At 44.9% G+C, this 19,805-nt stretch overlaps 1 protein-coding gene and 1 pseudogene across 1 annotated transcript in view; one reads left to right on the forward strand and one right to left on the reverse strand.

Annotated features, from left to right (window-relative positions):
• Positions 1–19,805, reverse strand: part of ATP9A (ATPase phospholipid transporting 9A) — a 128,005-nt gene that overhangs the window by 75,724 nt on the left and 32,476 nt on the right. The window contains exons 3-4 of the mRNA XM_028125226.2: positions 19,117–19,230; positions 12,218–12,326 (exon numbers count right to left, since the gene is read on the reverse strand). Of these exons, the coding sequence (XP_027981027.2) occupies positions 12,218–12,326; positions 19,117–19,230 (223 nt within the window). The remainder of the gene's footprint in view (positions 1–12,217; positions 12,327–19,116; positions 19,231–19,805) is intronic.
• LOC114225504 (cytochrome c oxidase subunit FA4 pseudogene) lies at positions 5,696–5,945 on the forward strand (annotated as a pseudogene).

A 19,805-nucleotide genomic window follows, 5' to 3' on the forward strand; every position in this document is an offset into this window, starting at 1 on the left:
TTACAGCTCCCTTTAGCCCTCACAGTGGCCATGAGAAACAGCTATTACTGCCTCAAGTTTTCAGACAAGGAAAGTAGGCTCAGCCTACGCCATCCCCACACCCACCCCAGCACCAACCTCACAGTTAGAACAGATCAGAGCCAGGATTCATACCCCCATCTGACCCCAGAGAGTAAATTAAAAAAAAAAAAAAAAAAAAGTGAGTTCAGTTCAATGCCAAAAAAAAAAAAACATTTACTGAGTGCTATGTCATGGGAATTCAAAGAGGCAAGACAGTCCCCTTATCCTAGAAAAAAAGCTTGGTCTCCTTCAGGATTCAACAAACGTGCTGACGGGGGCCAAGGCAGTGAACAGTTTAGGTTTTGTAGGTTTTGTAGGTCAAGAAGTGAGGTTCCCAAATCTGTCAACAATCAGTCCCCACCAAAGGCTCAAAACTATTTTTAGCAACCAGGTCATACCAAAAAAAAAAAAAAAAAAAAAGGCGGTAGGCTGAATTTGGCCCCTGGGCTGTAGTTTGCAAACCCATGAGCTGGTAAGAAAAAGAGCCAGACACACGCTCTTAGTGCAAAATCATATGTGAAATGATGCAGCTAAGTCCAGAGTGCTAAGGAGCAGAAAGGGGGTAAATCTCTCCTTTGGAAAAGGACCTGGAACACTGCCCAGCACACAGAAGGCTCCTGATCATGCATTCAACATTCCAGCACCATTTACTGAATGCCTGCTGTATGCCGGGTGATCCGCAGGTGGGGAGACATGGAACTCACATTCCGGTGGAGGGAACGAGGCAACAGGTAAATAATGAGTAAGCGGGGTAGGGTAAGGGAGGTGCCAACATACACTTTGCAGGAGAGGTGAGACCGGGATCGGCCAGATGAAGGACACGGTTACCAGTAACCCATGAAAGGAAGGCAGGAGATGGGAGAAAAGTGGTGCACGTGAGTCGTCCATGCATGCGTGTGGCCACAGGCTGCACCTCCTTCAGCAAGGCCAGAAGCACTGCACGCGAGGCAGGAAATGGCAAAAGACAAAGGTGGAAGGGCCGGTCGGGGCTGGGCAGTGCTATGAACAAGCCCAGGGAGGAGGTGGCCCTTGATTCTGGTGACGGGTCCAATTCTTGCACAAGGAAGCAACACCGAGAAATCTTTACATCCCTGGCTTTTCATAAAACACTCAGCCGAGAAAGAAAGGAAGTAATAATGACTCTCAAAGCCTCCTCAATAAAGTAGCATTTTATCCAGCAGCGAGAGCCAAAGTGGGATGGGTCTGCTGAGTCTGCTATTCCCTCCCTGGACTCATTCACTCAACAAAAACCCAACGTTCACTAAGCAGGATCTCCAGCTTGAGCTTCTTTAGTTTTAAGAAGAACTTAAAGACACTAATGAAGTAATCTGAGTGTACAACTCCAGGCTTTTACAGTTTTTCACAGTATCATATACTTGTCTTATCAAAAAGATCACGTGTCCTTTTGATAATTTAATAATGTAATAATTTTAATAATTAAAAATTTTAATAACATCAATAAATTTAATAGTTTAACAACTTAATAATTTACCAGAGATTTTCCATAGCATTCCAATCATCTCTACTGAAACAACTTTTTCAAATAGATTCCCTAGGGTTTCATTTTAATTAATTATTGTACTTAATTAAATTTTGTCATGGTAACAGTCAGGAGAACTGACACTAGGAGGGAAGCGCCCAAACGCTATTAATGATTTCTAAACAGAATACACAGCAAGTGGTGATGAACTGGACCAACCCTTGGTTGCTTTGAGGGCTTCTAGACTCTCCCAGTTTGGGCATCTCACACTATGACATGACTGTTTCATGTGCCTCATTTTCACCAAACACAGGACTAAATTCAATTCATGGGCCTGAGCCCTAGCCTGCTAAGAGAGCAACCCGGAGCCTCAAGTGTTTGTTATGTCAAAACATGTGTAGAGGGAACAGAGGACATCCACCAATCCAGAGTCAGAGCATTAGAAATGAGGGAAGAGAGGGGCGCCTGGGTGGTTCAGCCGGTTAAGCATCTGCCCTCAGCTCGGGTCATGATCCCGGGGTTCTGGGATCAAGCCAGTGTTGGGCTCCCAGCTCAGCAGGGAGTCTGCTTCTCCCTCTCCCCCTGCTCCAACCCCCCTCCCAGGCTCTATCACTCTCACGCTCTCTCTCAAATAAATAAAATCTTTTTAAAAAATTTTTAAAAAAGAAAAGAAATGGGGGAAGAGAGTGTCCCAAGTGCAGAATTCTTTTCCTGCCTGAACATTTCTTCTGGGCCCACTAGGGGGCAACAGGAAAAATATAGACAGACATGCTATTCCTCCCGGGGAGGTTATCAAGGTGTTGCTCGAAGGATGGAAGATCATAAATTCAACATGGCCCTCTGTGCCAATGAACTTTTCCTTCACCTGAGCTTGCCCTGGCTTTCCCAAACATAAATTTACACATTTTCTTTGGTTTTATTACTAAAACTGAAGCTGGTGGCCTGACCCAAAAGATCACTGAGCTTGTGTTCCAACCTTCAAGACCTAGCTACAAGTCTTCTCTTGTATTTAACTCAAAGAGAAATACGTATTTTAAGTCTTATTGAATAATAACTGTATATGTATACGTGGGGATGTTGGTAGGGCAGACAAAATCAGGAGGATTATGCTGGAGGGGTTGACGGGTGATTCTTTCTGGGAACATAGGGAATTTATCACTTTCTCTGGCACACATACTTCCTAAATTCTTCACAGTGTTTTTTTTTTATATAAGCATGAGGTGTTCTTCTAATAAGAAAGAAGAAGAATAAATTAAATTAGCTCAAACTTCTAAGTGACCAGACCCAGATCTTTCCCTTCTACAACGGAGTCCTGATTTACGATCAGTTAATGTGAACTCTGCCTCTCCCTGTCCATCTGCTCAACCTCAACAAAAACCCCTTTTAATCCGCTGTGTTTGCAAAGCAGATTCTGACTAAGGCCGATCCCTCAGACAAGGTATCCTCAGACTCTCCTGCTCTATCGAGCTAACCCCCGCAGTCTTGACCCTAAATTTGGATTTCCCTTTCCAAAGCTGCCATTTGTTGGCGATCAATAATGCCCTGTGCAGGGCTGCGTGCAGGACACCTGGTTAGTGTGGGTCTGTGTGTGTGTGTGTGTGTGTTCTGAATGAGGACATAAAACCAGAAGAATGAAAAGCAGAAAAAGCAGCAGGAAGAAAAGAGAAGGGAAAGCAGATCCCAGGGTGTATATTCCAACGTTGACTGGGCTTCCCAACCAGCCAGGTACCACGGCCAGCTGTGGACATCTGAACAAAGGCCCAAGCGGTGTGCCCAGCTGCCGTGGCCAGGGTGGCAGGGAGAAGCGAGAGGAAAGGGGGGGTGCAGAGAGACTGACGAGCCAGGCAATCCAGGGGCTGGGATGAACTCGTAGAATGAAAAACACTTCAAATTGTGGAAAGGACTCCAAACACATGTTTTCTAACCTTACATTAACTGCTATTCTGAGTTTTCTACAAACGTTCTTCCAAAAAAAAAAAAAAAAAAAGAACAAGGTACAGACGCCCTCTGGCAGAGCTCCCCATCCACCTAACAAAAATAACACGTCTCCAATGAGTATTCAGAGGACGGCTCCCTACTGCCCAGTCTCCAACTGGAAGAAAATACTCTCCCAATACCCCACTGTGAAGTCAGCACACACACTTCCCAAGGACCACTTCTTCCTTTTTTCCTCTCACCTTCCTTGAGGTCCCTATGGCTGAAGGAGAGCTGGCCCTGTGGGCGTGCAACCTGTGTTCACACCCCCCCACACACACACCCTTGGGTGAATGACCTGTGGTCATCTTAAAATTCTTAACTTTTCAACAAGGGGCCCCACCTTCTCATTTTGCACGGGGTCCCCCAGATTACATAGCTGCCCCTGAACAAAGGTAAAAACACCCAGTAACATCTTCAATACACAGGGCCCAGAAAAAGCTGGCCACCTTCTGAGAAGAAAAGGCCACAGCACCTCCCCTCCCCAGCCCGCCCTGCTCTTCTGGTTCCCCTAACACCCAGCCTCTGGGATTTTTAAATACATTCGCAGAAACTTTACAGAAGTTGGCTAAGAGATTTTTACAAAGGTTAAGTGGAAAACTGTCTGTTGGCCACATCCTAAATCATTAAATGCCTTCTATAAAATAAATTTATCCCTTTCAGCTTTCGACACTCTACCCGAGTCACCCCTGAGCCAGAGTTTATAACAGGGAACAAAATTCCAATTACAAGAGCTGTTTATTTCTGTAGAGATGGACCCCAAGCCTTTCATAAGCAAAGCTATTGAGCCCAAACCATGCTTTTCATGGATGACAGCTTCAGAATAAGAGCAGTTTGTCTCCATTGCAGGGAGAAACCAGATGTTTCCCTTGAGTCGAAACAAGCAAATGACAATTCAGTCAAACTATGGAACAGCCCGCAAGAAAGAATTTTTTTTTAAATAAATTCCGGGGCACTCGTATGTGTGGGCCTCTGTTTTGACCCCAAACACCTCCAGCCCTACTTCTATTTCTCATTGTGCATGCAGGACATTGATTGCTTTTGTAGATCTTGAGCAGCAATCTCTACGCACCAACCCTGGTTAATGTATTACTCTTGAGCTCACACTCTGTGACAGTGATGAGTTGTAAATTCTACAGCGTGTGTACATTTCCTGGGGTGGACATTAAAACGCCTCTGCAGACCCAGCAGAGTTCATAGGTTTCAAGTTGAAATTTTCATATTCCAATAGAGTTGTCTGCATTCCCCAAAGCCTAAGACTTATTTGAAAACAGGCAAAGGGCTGAGAAGTAGTATTATAAATTCCATGGCCACATCCTGGGGCTTTTGTTTAAAATAGTGGGAACTTAAAAAAGAAAGGCTGAGGTTTAAGTGTAACAAGTTTATACCCAAGAGGCTTTTAAAATAAATATACAAATGGTCCTCCCTGCTTCTGGTGCCCAATAATGAAGAAACAGACCCACACCCCAAAAGATACCTTTTGGGAAAGATAACAGCGCAATGTGCATGTGAGATTGTTTTCAGGGGTTTTTTTGTTTTGTTTTGTTTTGGGCTCTTTTTAAACTAAACAATAGATCAGTTCACCAATGATTTGTAATAAAGTGAAACTCAGTACTTTGGAAAAACAAAGAAACGTATGGGTCTGAAATAACTTTGCATCTGTCGGAGAAATGTATGAGAAAGTGTCTGGCAAGATCTGTTTTAAACAAGACTTATAAAAGCGAATGCTGTGAATCTTAATGAGGGAAGCTTGGGCAGGGGAATTCTTTGCTTCCTGAACTGCCTCTGAGATCCTTAGTAAAGGATTTTTGCAGTACTTTTGCTGTAGTTAATATCAGAAACACCATCACTGGGGCACCTGGGTGGCTCAGTTGTTAAGCGTCTGCCTTCGGCTCACATCATGATCCCAGGGTCCTGGGATGGAGCCCCGCATCAGGCTCCCTGCTCTGTGGGAAGCCTGCTTCTCCCTCTCCCACTCCCCCGCTTGTGTTCCCTCTCTCGCATTCTGTCAAATAAATAAATAGAATCTTAAAAAAAAAAAAAAAACTCATCACCGTAATTCTCTTCTCTAAAAAAAAAGTATAAAACAGGGATGTCCCATCAGTGTAGGCACAATATAGTGCTGGGTGCCTTGCAGATCTGATCTTTTATTCCTCTGGACTGGAGGCCTCGGCCACAACCATGTCACCCAAGATCCTGGATCAGGCCAAGACGTCTAAGAGCTTGATCCCCGCTCTTCGAATTTATTGGAGCGGGAGGTTTTGGAGCAGCGCTGTATGTCTTGTACCTGGCACTGTTCAATCCAGATGTCAGTTGGGATGGGAAGAATAACCCAGACCCCCAGAACAAAATGGGTCCCAGTGATCAATACAAGTTCTACTCAGTGAATGTCGATTATAGCAAACTGAAGACAGTCCAGACTTTTAAATGAAATGTTTCCCTATAAAGGTGCTTTGAATGAAAGTCTTCCAGAAGCCATCTGCACTATTTTCCACTCATCCAGGAAATATTTCCCCTCTAAATGCCAAAATCATGTATTTTGTTGGGGTTTACACTGATTAATAAATATCTGAAACTTATAAAAAAATGAAATAAAAAAATTTTTGAAGTATAAAACATACCACGTCTGAACAGAGTTTATACTTTGAAAACAAAAATGGTACTTGTGCTTAAGAATAGGGAATTTCTGGATGGAACTAGAGGGTACTACGCTAAGCGAAATAAGTCCATCAGAGAAAGACAACTATCACGTGACCTCACTGCTATATGGAACTTGAGAAACAAGGCAGAGGATCATACGGGAAGGGAGGGAAAAATGAAACAAGACGAAACCAGAGAGGGAGACGACCATAAGCGACTCTTAATCTCAGGAAACAAACGGAGGGTTGCTGGAGTGATGGGGGGAGGGAGGGAGGGGGTGGCTGGGTGACGGACACTGGGGAGGGTATGTGCTATGGTGGGCGCTGTGAATTGTGTAAGACTGATGAACCACAGACCTGTACCCCTGAAACAAATAATACATTGTATGTTAATAAATAAAATCTTTTTAAAAATTATTAAAAAAAGAAAAAGAATAGGTTATTTCCATGTAGTTAATTACCCATGAGCTAAACAATGCCCCATTAATGAACACATCTTCCCTATATTAACCTACCTTCTCCTGATAAACTCCAATGGACTTAAACTGCCAAAAAGAAAAACATGTATATCCTTTGACCTCAAAATTCAGTCACAGGAACCACAATCCTACATCATGGTCCAAAATGGGTTTTGAATTTCAGTGAAGAAAAAAAGATATCACTCTTCAGTGGAGGTGAGAGATCCTGAGATTATTCTGTACCTGGGAAAGGGTGAACAGAGCACCTGGAAAGATGCAGAACTATCTGGAAAGAAATGGGGAAGATTAAACATACCAGCTGGTTTTTACCACCACACAGTACTCAAAAACTGAACATAGGAGAGATTCTCTCCATTTCACATAGACCTTCAGCTTATGACTTATGGCTTACCGGGTGCCCAGATGTCCCCAGCGGGAAAGAAGCATCAGCAATTGTGTTAATTGTGCCTCTGTTTGCACTTTCTTTCAAAGCTAATTATCTGCGTGCCTCATTTAGCCCATGATCACAGGTTAGTCTGGAAAACATTCCTGGTAGGAAGACCCACAGAATCCCTCTTGGGAAAATGCAAATCCAACTGTCCTCACCACCTGTGATAACCAAGGCAAACCCCTCTACCCCCAGAATTAAACTTTTGGTTTGGGCAAGACACAAAGAAAGAGAAACAATCCATTTACTAATTATTCCTTCCCCACCCAACCCCAATCTCTGCAGGAACAAAATGGCATTTTGCTGGGTCAGCTACCACTTCAAGACCCTCTCTCCTTTGGCTTTGGTATCTCCAGGGCCTCTGAACACTGTTAGAGAAGACAGCTCTAGAAAACTCGTAAGGGCCTAAAAGCCTCCCTCCAGTCTGATCATGCTACAAACGTGGATTTCAAGAAGGCGGGGGGATGCTTCTTTATCTGAAAGCATCATCCCTAGAGGGTGTTCGACAACTCTGTCTAACAATAAGTTGTCCACCTCAGAATGAGGATGCTCGGGGCACCTGAGTGGCTCAGTCGGTTAAGCACCCAACTCGTGATTTAGGCTCAGGTCATGATCTCATGGGTCCTGAAATTGTGCTGTTTAAGAAATTACACACTAGACCTTGTCCAGCACCTGGCTGGGTTATGGTAGGTAACCTTTCATTTTTTTTTTTTTTATGGCTTTCCAATTTTGACAGAAGTTTTCAAACACTTCCAACATCACCTACTCCCTAGCATGCCTTGTACACAGATTCCTAGATCACAGAACGGACTTTCGCACAGTGTCAGGCCCTCACTGGCCTGCATGGTCTTCTCCTCTGTTTTCCCAGGAGGGAGACTCGGGAAACATGGCCTAGGTGGGAAGAACAAATGGAGCCAGAACCTGGGGTATGAACCCTACACTCCCAGCCATCACACCTGTGGCCTTTGGGAGACTCTTCCCCAGGGCCACTTCATGCCTGTGTGCTCTGGGTACTAGCACCAGGCCCCGTGCTCAGAAGGGTCCTGGACTTGGTTTTATGCTCACCTACTGCCATCTTGAAATTCTTAATTTCTGAACAAGGGCCCCACATGTCCATTTTGCACTCTGCACCACAAACACACAACCAGTCCTGCTCTCTTCCACCCTCTAAGACTTAAGATGAGGGTCACTTCTTCTGAGAAGACATATAAGGGGCGCCTGGGTGGCTCAGTCGTTAAGCATCTGCCTTTGGCTCAGGTCATGATCCCAGGGTCCTGGGATCGAGCCCCGCATCAGGCTCCCTGCTCGGCGGGGAGCCTGCTTCTCCCTCTGTCACTCCCCCTGCTTGTGTTCCCTCTCCCGCTGTGTCTCTCTCTGTCAAATAGATAAATAAATCTTTAAAAAAAAAAAAAAGATATCAGCTCCTCTCTGACTGGCCCCCATAACCTCCCATGACCCCTGGCTCATACCTCCATTTACTGATTCACACCCACCACCATTTAACGGACCCCTGCTATAATATCATCACCACTGGCTTTCTTGAGTACACACCAAATCCCAGGCCAGTATTACGTTCTTCTCATACAAGAGTTATATTTACAGCAACTCTCATAAGGTAGGAACTATTACTACCCCCAATTTACTGAGAGGTTAAGGACCTGCCCGCGGAGCTGGCTGCAAGGGAAGCAGGACTCTTGAGTTCAGGCAGAGCACAGGCTCAGAACCAGGAATGCAGTGCTCAAGAAAGGGACAGTCTTTATGAGAGCCACCCCACTCCCACCGCTGATGTATAATTATTAGTTGCATTTTTTAATTATCTATTTAAATGTCTGGATACTTCACCAAATTATGAATTCCCAGAATCCCCAGCCCCTTGTGTTCATCTCTGTAATATGGAAGCCTATCGTCGACTTGGGACATGTGGTAGTCAAAAAAATTCTCAAGAAAATGAAGAAAAGCTCATTTTGATGTGAGGTATTAAAATACTTCAAATATTTCCTATTAAACCATGACAATGACATTAAAAAATAATCTAACTGGTGTGTTATTTTAGGTAACAAATTACAAATTATTTGAATGAAATAAGATGATCTAAATGGAAGTAGCAATTAACAAAAAAAAAAAAAAAAAAAACCTATCATCCATTTTTCCTCACAGTGATAAGTGCCTGACTTTCAGGATTTTTAGTTGTTTAAAATCTACTTTTTTCTCGAAGTTTGAAATTTTTTCAATTTGATTACCATAATGCCTCTAAAACTCTGGCAAAGTCCCAACAAGAAATCTATGCCATTAGCATTCCTAAAACTATATTAACTCTTGCTAAAAATGCAGGTCATGAATCTAATTTTGACACATCAGACAAACACAAGTTGAGGGACAGGCTACAAAGCAACTTCCCTGAAACTGGCCAGTCCTTTTCAAAATGTCAACGTCGTATCAAAGAAAACCAAGGAGCTATGCCAGGCTAGAGGAGATTGAGGAACAAGGACAATTAAATGCCACTGGGAAAACCTGTACTGGTTTCTGTACCAGGAAAAAATGCTGTTAAAAACAGGATATTTTAGACACTGGGGGGTGGGGGATGGGGGGGAAAAAAACACAGAACATTTCAGGAACAGATGGCAAATTTTGAGTAAGGACTATAGAGATTAGATTAATATTAATGTACCAATGTTGAATTCCCTGATTTCAATAATTGTACTGTGTTATGTGAGAGAAATGCCCTATTCGGAATTAAGCATGAAAGTATTTAGGAGTAAAGGGAATAATGTCTGCAACTTAATTTCTAACGAGAGAGAGAATATTAAAAAGCAAACGTGACAAAATGTTAACATTTGATGGAAGAGCGTATCACCGTTCACCACATGATTTTTGTAACTTTCTTCCTAGTTTTTAGAAGTTACTACCCCCCAATTTTTTAAATTTTATCAGCACAAGTACTGCTGTTATTAATCAGGAAATGATGCAGAATGCAGGTAAATATCATGGCCTGTAATCTAGTGATCAAGGACTCGATATTCTGATTTCTAAAGGTTTCTGAACTCTAAAAATAGTGTTGAAAAATATATTTTAAGACATCATGTGATAAAATTAGTAAGTAATTAAACAGTAAGGTCAAAAAAAGCTTCTTTCTCTTCCTCTCTCTGAAATCTTCCAGTTGGGGCTTCCAACCCTGGCCCTTCTCCCCGCCCGCCCCCCCCCAAGTGTATCAAATAACTAACCTCACCTCGATCACTTTCTGAGCTGACAGTTTCTTCAGTGCTTTTTGGGGGCTTTCAAAACAAATGGCTGAGCAGGGGCTGGGTTAATATTCAGAACTCTGCTCGGGTTTCCCCTACTGTCGTATTGGCATGACAATGGAAACCACGGGCCACAAAAGGAGACCAACAAAGGAAGACAAGTTTTTAATGCTAGAGCCATCTGCCAATTCTCCTTAGGATCTTTCCAAGAACTGAGTGAAGATAAAGCAGGAGCTGAGAAGGGGGTCTGCAGGGGAGGGCAGAAAAATCATTCACAGGAAAAGCAATTGCAATATGAAAAGAACCAAAGAAGGTTTGGAGCCTGGATAGATGAATGAATGGAATCCCTCTAAATAGATCCACCGCACCCTCTCCAATGGGGCTTTTGTTGGTTGCCTAGCATTTTAAATGTTATAGTCAGAATATGTTATTAAGGGAGGATTTAATATACACGAACCACAAAAAAACACCCCGCAGAGGGGTCTTCTGATTATCCACGTGGAAAGCCCAAGCCACCTGCCTTTACAAAGATTATGCCGGGTTTTCTTTCTTTACGTAGCAAAATGTTCTAAATACAGTAGTTTAGCAATAATAAAGCATTTTTATACCAACTCTACATCCCCCACTTCTCCCAGAGACTTGCAAAATGTTAAGACCACCAACTATGAAAATCTATTTAAATGCCCTAAAACGAAATACATTCATGGCCTCGGGGGATTTTATTTAAAAAACAATTTTTTTGAGCCTAAAACATATTCCTCTGACATTGTTCCTAGAAGAGAAGTTGTATGCAAAACCCTGAAACCACGTGTGGACGACTTCTTGGGAAGACTAAAGCTTTGGAAAGCAGTTCACACTTGACTCAGATATGCCTTCCCCGAGACATCTATCTCATCTTTTTCAGAATTCTCAACATCCTGAAGGTAAGGCACAGCTTTTCTCCGTCTCTGCCTCTCCTAAAACATTACTAAACCCTGAATGGGATCAGTCATCTTCTGGAACTTTAGGTAACATGCACTCATTTCTGAACACATCCTTACAGGTAATCTCCTGTAGAATTCGTAGTTGAAATAGAAGTCAACATTGGCTGGGTTGCTTTGTGGGTTTTTAATGGGGTGTTTGGGTGGTTTTTGTTTTGGTTTTAATTCCACCAATTTAAAAATGCACTCATCTTGGGGCGCCTGGGTGGCTCAGTCGTTAAGCGTCTGCCTTCGGCTCAGGTCATGATCCCAGGGTCCTAGGATCGAGCCCCTCATCAGGCTCCCTGCTCCCTGGGAAGCCTGCTTCTCCCTCTCCCACTCCCCCTGCTTGTGTTCCCTCTCTCGCTGTGTCTCTGTCAAATAAGTAAATAAAATCTTAAAAAAAAAAAAAAAAAGGCCATCTAGTCGCTTCTCTTTGGGTCTGACTATATACACTCCCCACCATAATTTTTAGGATCTATAAGATGCCTTTCAAGGAAATCTTCACAGATACAGTGTTTATATAAATCTGGTGCCTATTTAAAAACTAATGTTGCGAAGTTGTAGCATGCGTTTTATAATGTTGAAAGAGTATCTTTTAAAGCTTGTAGGACAGACTTTGCAGTCTCCACCACGTGAACGAGAGGGGCTCTCTCCTTCCCTCCTCAGTCAGCCCAGGGACAGGCAAAGGTGCAGGGTCAGCCAGAAGGTGCAGGGTCAGCCAGAAGAGGATGCCCAACGAACAAAGTTTAATTCCAGGCTGATGACAACACAAGTTGGCCAATAGGCCTGGCTCTGGGAGCGACTGTGGCAGCCTCAGGCACACGCTGGCCTCCCTGGTGCCACCACACAGTGTCTGCACACCCAACGGCCCCGGGCCTTGAACTCTGCTCCCTGACTGTCAGCGGCCCATGATGGAGTTGCAACCCTGTGGCCCCAGGCCGGAGCCGGGAGGCTGACCTCTCGTCGTGAGCCGGCTGTAGACCTGGCAGTTGACTTCCCTGTCCCGCACATAGCATCGGATCTCCTCCACAGCCTCTCGGATGACAGTGACGGCCAGCACAAAGCCCTGCGGAGAGAGTGGAGAGAGGATGAGCCCTGAGGAAAGTGACCTTCCTCTTCTGCTGCTGGGGACAGAAAAGGCCAGAGGCCACACCGAAGGGCAACAGGGCAGGGCCTGCTAATTACCCCAAACGCACGCGCCCCAGGAAGCCCACTTCTCCCAACTCCTTCCTACACACATGCCCTGGGGAAACACTCGCTGACACACAGGTACACGGGCAGCCCTACCCACCACCACCGCAGGGTTTAGAAACCACAGGGTTTCTAAGAGGAAAAGGTGGTCTGTCCACAGGCAGTGACAGAGGGATGGTGTCTGCTCTTCGTACCCCACTCGTCTTGTGCTGGGCGCCCTTCCAACTACACTACACCCCCACAGCAACCCTACGCTCACGATTGCTGAGCCGGAGCCTCAGAAGCACAGAACGGTTGAGTCATCTTGCCCAAGGATATGAAGCTCTAAGTGACAGGCAGGAAATCTGGCTCCAGAGTCCTTGCTCCTAACAGCCACGGTGTTGTGCCTCCAGACAAACTTGGAAGACTTACTAGCCAATAAGATGGAGGCCCATGAGAAGGTTAAAAAGAATGAAATCCATCCCATGCACTGACCTGCCAAGGAGGGAAATTCACTTTTCACAACATACAATGTAACACCGTGCATACAAACAAGGGACAGCCACCATCTTCTGTGAAGAGTCCCAATTTCCTTAACTATTGGCTAGATTCCTTAACTATTGGCTAGATTCCTTTGCAAGGAAGGGACTGAGAGGGACGAAGGGGCCAAAGGGGACTTCAGTCTTGTCTGTACTGTTTTAAATCCTTATAAAGAGAACACACTGAAGCATTAATTGTGTAAGTAGAAACAAATTATAGAAAAAATTGGAAACTGCCCGACCTTTCCTGGGCCAGGTACCCCAACTCATAAAATTTGGTGGGAACTGGTGTTTGAGTCAGCCATAACAAGAATCTATTTCCATCTAGATTTCTCCTCTCATGTCAATAAAGGCAAGAACACTCATTCATTTTTCTTACAAGATAGGCTTGTCATCTCCTTTTAAAGTCATTTTTTAAAAAAAATTACAGAAAGCACCATCACCCTGAAGGTTAGCAGCGGTCATTCTTTGAGCATTTCATTTTCATACTGTTTACTCCGTGAAATATATTAACTTCGATTCAAAGGACTTTAAATCTCTTATGTAAATCTAGCCAGAGATGTGCGGCTTTGTGAAACTCCTCCAAGGGCTCATTCATCTTTACAATCAAAGGATTACTCCTGTTTCCAATCAGATTGTAAAGTACTGGCTGCAGCCAGAGCAAAACTGGTGCATTTCAGAATAAAAGCATAACAAGACCAGGAGGGGAGAGGAAACCTGTTCTGGGAAGAACGCAGACCCAGGGTGCACAACCCTCCCCCCCCGCCCCCCCAAACTGCCAGTTTCCTTGTTTTGGGCCAGAATCCAGGTGTTTGCTGTTTGTTCTTTCAAATGTTCCCGTTTCTATTTCCCCCTGCGTGGGCCCAGCTAAATCCCATTGATGACAGTGGAAAGTGTGTGCTCCTACAAAGACAGGAGCCGCTAACCTCCCTGCTGCAGATAAATACCGCCTCCTAAATTATCCTATCTGCTCCCCCCACCCCACGCCCAAACACACAGTTCCCATTAATCCCAGAGGACATGCCATCCCTGAGGCTAGAAAATGCTTTCACAAAGAGATGCAAATGTAGTCCAGAAATAAATTCCAACTATGCAACTTCAGAGGTCCTTCATAGCCACAGATATTTAGAGAGAGGCTTTAATAGGGAGGCCTGGGGTTGTCTGAGCTTGTAAAAGAATCAGAGGCAGTGATAGCCTCTGATTAGCGCCGAGACAAGCCATTCTGAAGGTGCTAAGCCTCCTTTTGTAAAGTTGTACGTCAAAATAGAGTACAACAAAGCAAAACAAATCTATGAGCTAGAAATCAGAAAAGCAGTTGCCTCTGGTTCAGGATGGGGTGACTGGAAAGGGGCATTAGGGAACTAGGGTGATGAAACTGTTCTGTATTTGACCTAGGTGCTGTTTCCATGGGTGTTGACAAGTCAACACTCACCACTTTGTGAACGTAGTACCTGTGCATCTAAGGTACACAAAGTAGATCTTAATAACAAAAAAATCTAGATTATTTGGTCTTCATACAATTTTATGGATTATTTCAGCTATCTATTGAGGAATTTCTCCCTCTAATACATTAGTACCAAAAAAAAAAAGTTATCAAAAGCTAAACCTTGGGGTGCCTGGGTGGCTCAGTTGTTAAGCGTCTGCCTCCGGGGCTCAGGTCATAATCCTGGGGTCCTGGGATCGAGCCCCGCGTCGGGCTCCCTGCTCAGCGGGAAGCCTGCTTCTCCCTCTCCCACTCCCCCTGCTTGTGTTCCCTCTCTCGCTGTCTCGCTGTCAAATAAATAAGTAAAATCTTAAAAAAAAAAAAAAAGCGCGAAATCTTCATCCAGTGAACAATGTTACTAGTGCCAGAATTTTAAAATTCAAATGAGAGTATGTCCTCTCAAGAGGCATCTTATTTGTAGTACTTCATTTAATTCTTCCTTTTTTTTTTATAGATTTTATTTATTTATTTGAGAGAGAGAGAACGAGAGACAGAGAGGAGAGGGAAGAGGGTCAGAGGGAGAAGCAGACTCCCCGCCGAGCAGGGAGCCCGATGTGGGACTCGATCCCGGGACTCCAGGATCATGACCTGAGCCGAAGGCAGTCGCTTAACCAACTGAGCCACCCAGGCGCCCTCATTTAATTCTTCCAACAAGCCAGGGAAGGAGACATGATCGTCCCTGTTTTACAGATGAGAAAACTGAGATTCAAATTATCTAATTTCTCAAAGTATAGCCAGGAACCACACCTCAGCCGCATGGCTCTCAGCCCTCATTCAGAACCACGGTGCTTATTTTATTTATTTTTTAATAATTTTTTATTGTTATGTTAATCACCATACATTACATCATTAGTTTTTGATGTAGTGTTCCATGATTCATTGTTTGTGCATAACACCCAGTGCTCCACGCAGAACGTGCCCTCTTTAATACCCACCACCAGGCTAACCCATCCCCCCACCCCCCTCCCCTCTAGAACCTTCAGTTTGTTTTTCAGAGTCCATCGTCTCTAATGGTTCGTCTCCCCCTCCGACTTACTCCCCTTCATTCTTCCCCTCCTGCTATCTTCTTTTTTTTTCTTAACATATATTGCATTATTTGTTTCAGAAGTACAGATCTGTGATTCAACAGTCTTGCACAATTCACAGCGCTCACCATAGCACATACCCTCCCCAATGTCTATCACCCAGCCACCCCATCCCTCCCACCCCCCCACCACTCCAGCAACCCTCAGTTTGTTTCCTGAGATTAAGAATTCCTCATATCAGCGAGGTCATATGATACATGTCTTTCTCTGATTGACTTATTTCACTCAGCATAACACCCTCCAGTTCCATCCACGTTGTTGCAAATGGCAAGATCTCATTCCTTTTGATGGCTGCATAATATTCCATTGTGTATATATACCACCTCTTCTTTATCCATTCATCTGTCGATGGCCATCTTGGCTCTTTCCACAGTTTGGCTATTGTGGACATTGCTGCTATAAACATTGGGGTGCACGTACCCCTTCGGATCCCTACATTTGTATCTTTGGGGTAACTACCCAGTAGTGCAATTGCTGGGTCGGATGGTAGCTCTATTTTCAACTGTTTGAGGAACCTCCATACTGTTTTCCAGAGGGGCTGCACCAGCTTCCATCCCACCAACAGTGTAGGAGGGTTCCCCTTTCTCCACATCCCCGCCACGGTGCTTATTTTACAGCTGGGTTTGGAACGAGAGGCCTTTCGGGGTAGTCAGACATTTCAAATATGTATTCTAGTCCAGAACTGGAAACAGACTCTGCACAGAAAAATCTAGGGGAGGACAACACCTGGGTAGTTCAGTCTGTTAGGCATCTACCTTCAGCTCAGGTCATGATCCTGGAGCCCCACGTCGGGCTCCCTGCTCAGTGGGGAGTCTGCTTCTTCCTTGACCCATTCCCCGCCCCTGCTTGTGTGCACTCTAATATATAAATAAAATCTTAAAAAAAAAACTTTGTGAAATATTAAAAAAAAAAATCTAGGGGAAATCAGCTATAGTCACACCTAGAAATAGATGCCATCTACTTTGTCTTTGACCCCAAACCTCCTTCTCTGCAGCCCCTGGGAAGAGGCAAACCAAGACCCACATCCCCCCACAGTCCTAAGCCTTCATAGGAAAAGCTGCCTATAAACGAGACACGGACGCAGAGGCAGGAAGTTCAGGGCCACCAGAGGCTGCTATTCCCCTGCCTGGTTTCTACCTGCGGACACAGTTCACAGTTTGGGGTGGGGGGGGGAACAGGTGAGTCAGCAGGCAGACAGGGAGATGGCAGAGGTGGCTGGGGTCACAGTACCACACGCACTGAAGGTCAGGCTTCTCTGGGAACCTCTAGGCATCACTTCAGCAAGGTGACAGAGGCAGGAGCTGGGGCCAGGCCCTCTAATTTAGAAGGGGGGGGTGGGGGGTCCTCTAGGCCATCCCTGTCCCCACCACTTGCTCCAGCCCAGCTGGACTGGACAGGAGGGAGATTTTCACTGGGAACGTTTTTATGTTTCATGCATCATGTGAATGTATTACCTTTCAAATAACTACACTTCAAAAAGGGAACCAACGGAAGGCAATGTGATAAATTATATTTTTATATACATTAGAGACTAACCTTTTATTTTTTTATTTTTATTTTTTACAGATTTTTATTTATTCATTTGAGACACAGAGATACAGAGAGAGAGAGAGAGAGAGAGAGAGCATGAGCAAGGAGAGAGGCAGAGGGAGAAGCAGGCTCCCCACTGAGCCAGGAGCCCAATGTGGGGCTCAATCCCAGGACCCTGGGATCATGACCTGAGCCGAAGGCAGACGCTTAACCATCTGAGCCACCCAGGTGCCCCAGAGACTAACTTTTTAAAAATAAGCAACTTAGGGTGACTCTATATAGGTAGGTATGTAGTAAACAGTGGAACGAAAAAACTCAAATTAAACTGGGGTATTTCATATAAAACTCTAAAGTTTCTAACTCTGGGGACTGGCAACTCCAGGTCTATGTCTGCACCTGAGGAAATGGAGCAGCGCCTTCCATCTTGGAAGGGACAGGAGCTCCCTAGCTCTCCCAAGGCTCGGTTGTGGCAGCCCAGCCTCTGAGTCCGCAGCATTTCATTCCGTGTGTAAGAACGCAGACTGGAATGTTTGTTATGCAAGGGAAGGATGCAAACAAAAGTTTGCTCCCACCCCCAGAGTCCTACCTCACCTACAAACGACAGCAGGACAGAAGAGCTTGCACATCCCCAAAGCACCCTTGCTGTTCATGTGGGAAAAACGAATCCCCTCTCCTTTCTCAGGGCTGGAGCTGCTGGCCTGACTTATCTGCTAATGCGACAAGTAAAAAAATCCTGTTCTTACTTCTTTAAGGAAGGCTTAAATCTTTTCTACTGTAACAGTCTTCTCCCAATTAAAACGTGAACAATATTTGTGAACAGAGAATTCAAGTGTCCTCCCAAGTCCCACCTAACTTAGTGAGAAATAAACAGCCTCTATTTGGAGAAGAGGTGTCAGTTTCACCCTCTCCACCACCCAGTAACACTGGGTTTCCTTCTGTTCTTCAAATGCTCTGAGCACATCCCTACCGCAGGGCCTTTGCACGGCTGTTCCTGTAGCTGGAATACTCCTGCCCTCCTACTCTTCTGCCCATCCCCTCCTCAAGAGGCTTTCCATGGCCACACTGGCTAAGGCTGCCCCTCCACACCTCCCTTCCCCACCTTCATCCATTCAACAAGTATTAAATGTGCCTGGGGGGCGCCTGGGGGGCTCAGTTGCTTAAGCGGCTGCCTTCGGCTCAGGTCATGATCCCAGGGTCCTGGGATTGAGCTCCACATCGGGCCCCCTGCTCAGCGGGAAGCCTGCTTCTCCCTCTCCCACTCTCCCTGCTTGTGTTCTTGCTCTCACTATCTCTCTCTCTGTCAAATAAATAAATAAAATCTTAAAAAAAAAAAAAATAAATAAATAAAATGTGCCTGGGATTGCCCATCTAGCCTGTGACTTTATTCTATAACCTCTGTGGCACTTTTCATAATTCAAAATGATTTCATTCCTCTGTTTACTGTCTATCCCTTCCGAACATCAACTCCACAAGGGCAGGAGTTTTTATCTGTTTCATTCCATGCTGTGTCCCCAGCATCCAGCACAGTGCCTGACACACAGCAGGTGCTCAATAACCACTTGCCAAAAGGAGGTAAGGGAGGGAATGGAGGAGCATTCTGGCCAGTTCTGTCTGACTTCGTACACAAAGCACAGAACCTGGTACCTTTCAAACCCTCATGCTGACAGACTCTACATAAACAGAAAAGGCGATCTCAGAAAACAATTCAAATAGTACAACCCATAAAGACAGAAGCTCATCTTTCTTGCCTGCCACTGTGTCCCCAGAGTCTAGAAGGGGGTGAAATGCACAATAAGTATGCAATACATAGTAGCTGAAGAAATGAATGACCGAGCAACTGATGGACAGAATGAATCAAGAGCACAGGCTTCACCAGAGTTTGATCCTAGTGTTGTATGAAAGGGAGCTTCAGCATGAAAATCTCGGGGGGATGGAGGGTCTCTCTCTCCAAAGGCCGTATCCCTTTCCAGATGCCCGGGTGACAGAGACAAAGAAGTGTCTGTTCCCAAAGCCCTAAGGCCACTGAACAAACCAGGCTGATTTACTCACCAGGGGGACCCAGTAGGTATAGAGGGCACCGAGTCTCATCTCAGGAACAAACTGAGAGCAGGCAAGAAGTAAGAAATAGAGGTTGAAAAAGTATTTGAACTGGTTAAACAGCACCTGGAATGAGGAGAGAGAAGAGGGAAGACAGTCAAGGCTTGTCTGATGAGGTCGGGGGTGGGGGGGGTGGTTTAGTAGGAGGGGAACCTCCATTGAAAGCATTCCTACCCAAGAACACAACTCCCACGGTACCATCCATGGGAACTTTAAACACTTCTATATATTGTCTAGGAAAATACATATGGGTAATAAAAATATTTGTAAAAGTAAAAATATAAATAATGATACACGGGGAAATGATATATTTCAAGAGAGTGGGTACCCCTGGGGGTGGCGGGCAGGGGGGAAGCCATGCCGGGGGCATTCAACTTTATCTGTTATGACTTATTTCTTAAAAACCATCTTAAGTACAGGTAGGCCCCTCAAAACATGAAAAGGAGGTTTTAGTGGAAAATGCCTCTACTGTTAAGATTGATCAGGAAAACGAGGTAAATCATCATCTCCATGATATGGTCTCAACACCATAAAATAAATACAGCAGAATCCCATCCTGGGTGGAGGTGGGTTCCGGCAGAGCCTCGGCTGAGCCCACGTGCCCTGGGCGTGGGACTGGTGCCGCAGGACTCATCTGGCGC

Source organism: Eumetopias jubatus, unplaced genomic scaffold (genome assembly GCF_037043125.1).
Source record: "Eumetopias jubatus isolate StellerSeaLion01/CBP00866 unplaced genomic scaffold, mEumJub1_p1.0 scaffold_9, whole genome shotgun sequence".
Taxonomy (NCBI): domain Eukaryota; kingdom Metazoa; phylum Chordata; class Mammalia; order Carnivora; family Otariidae; genus Eumetopias; species Eumetopias jubatus.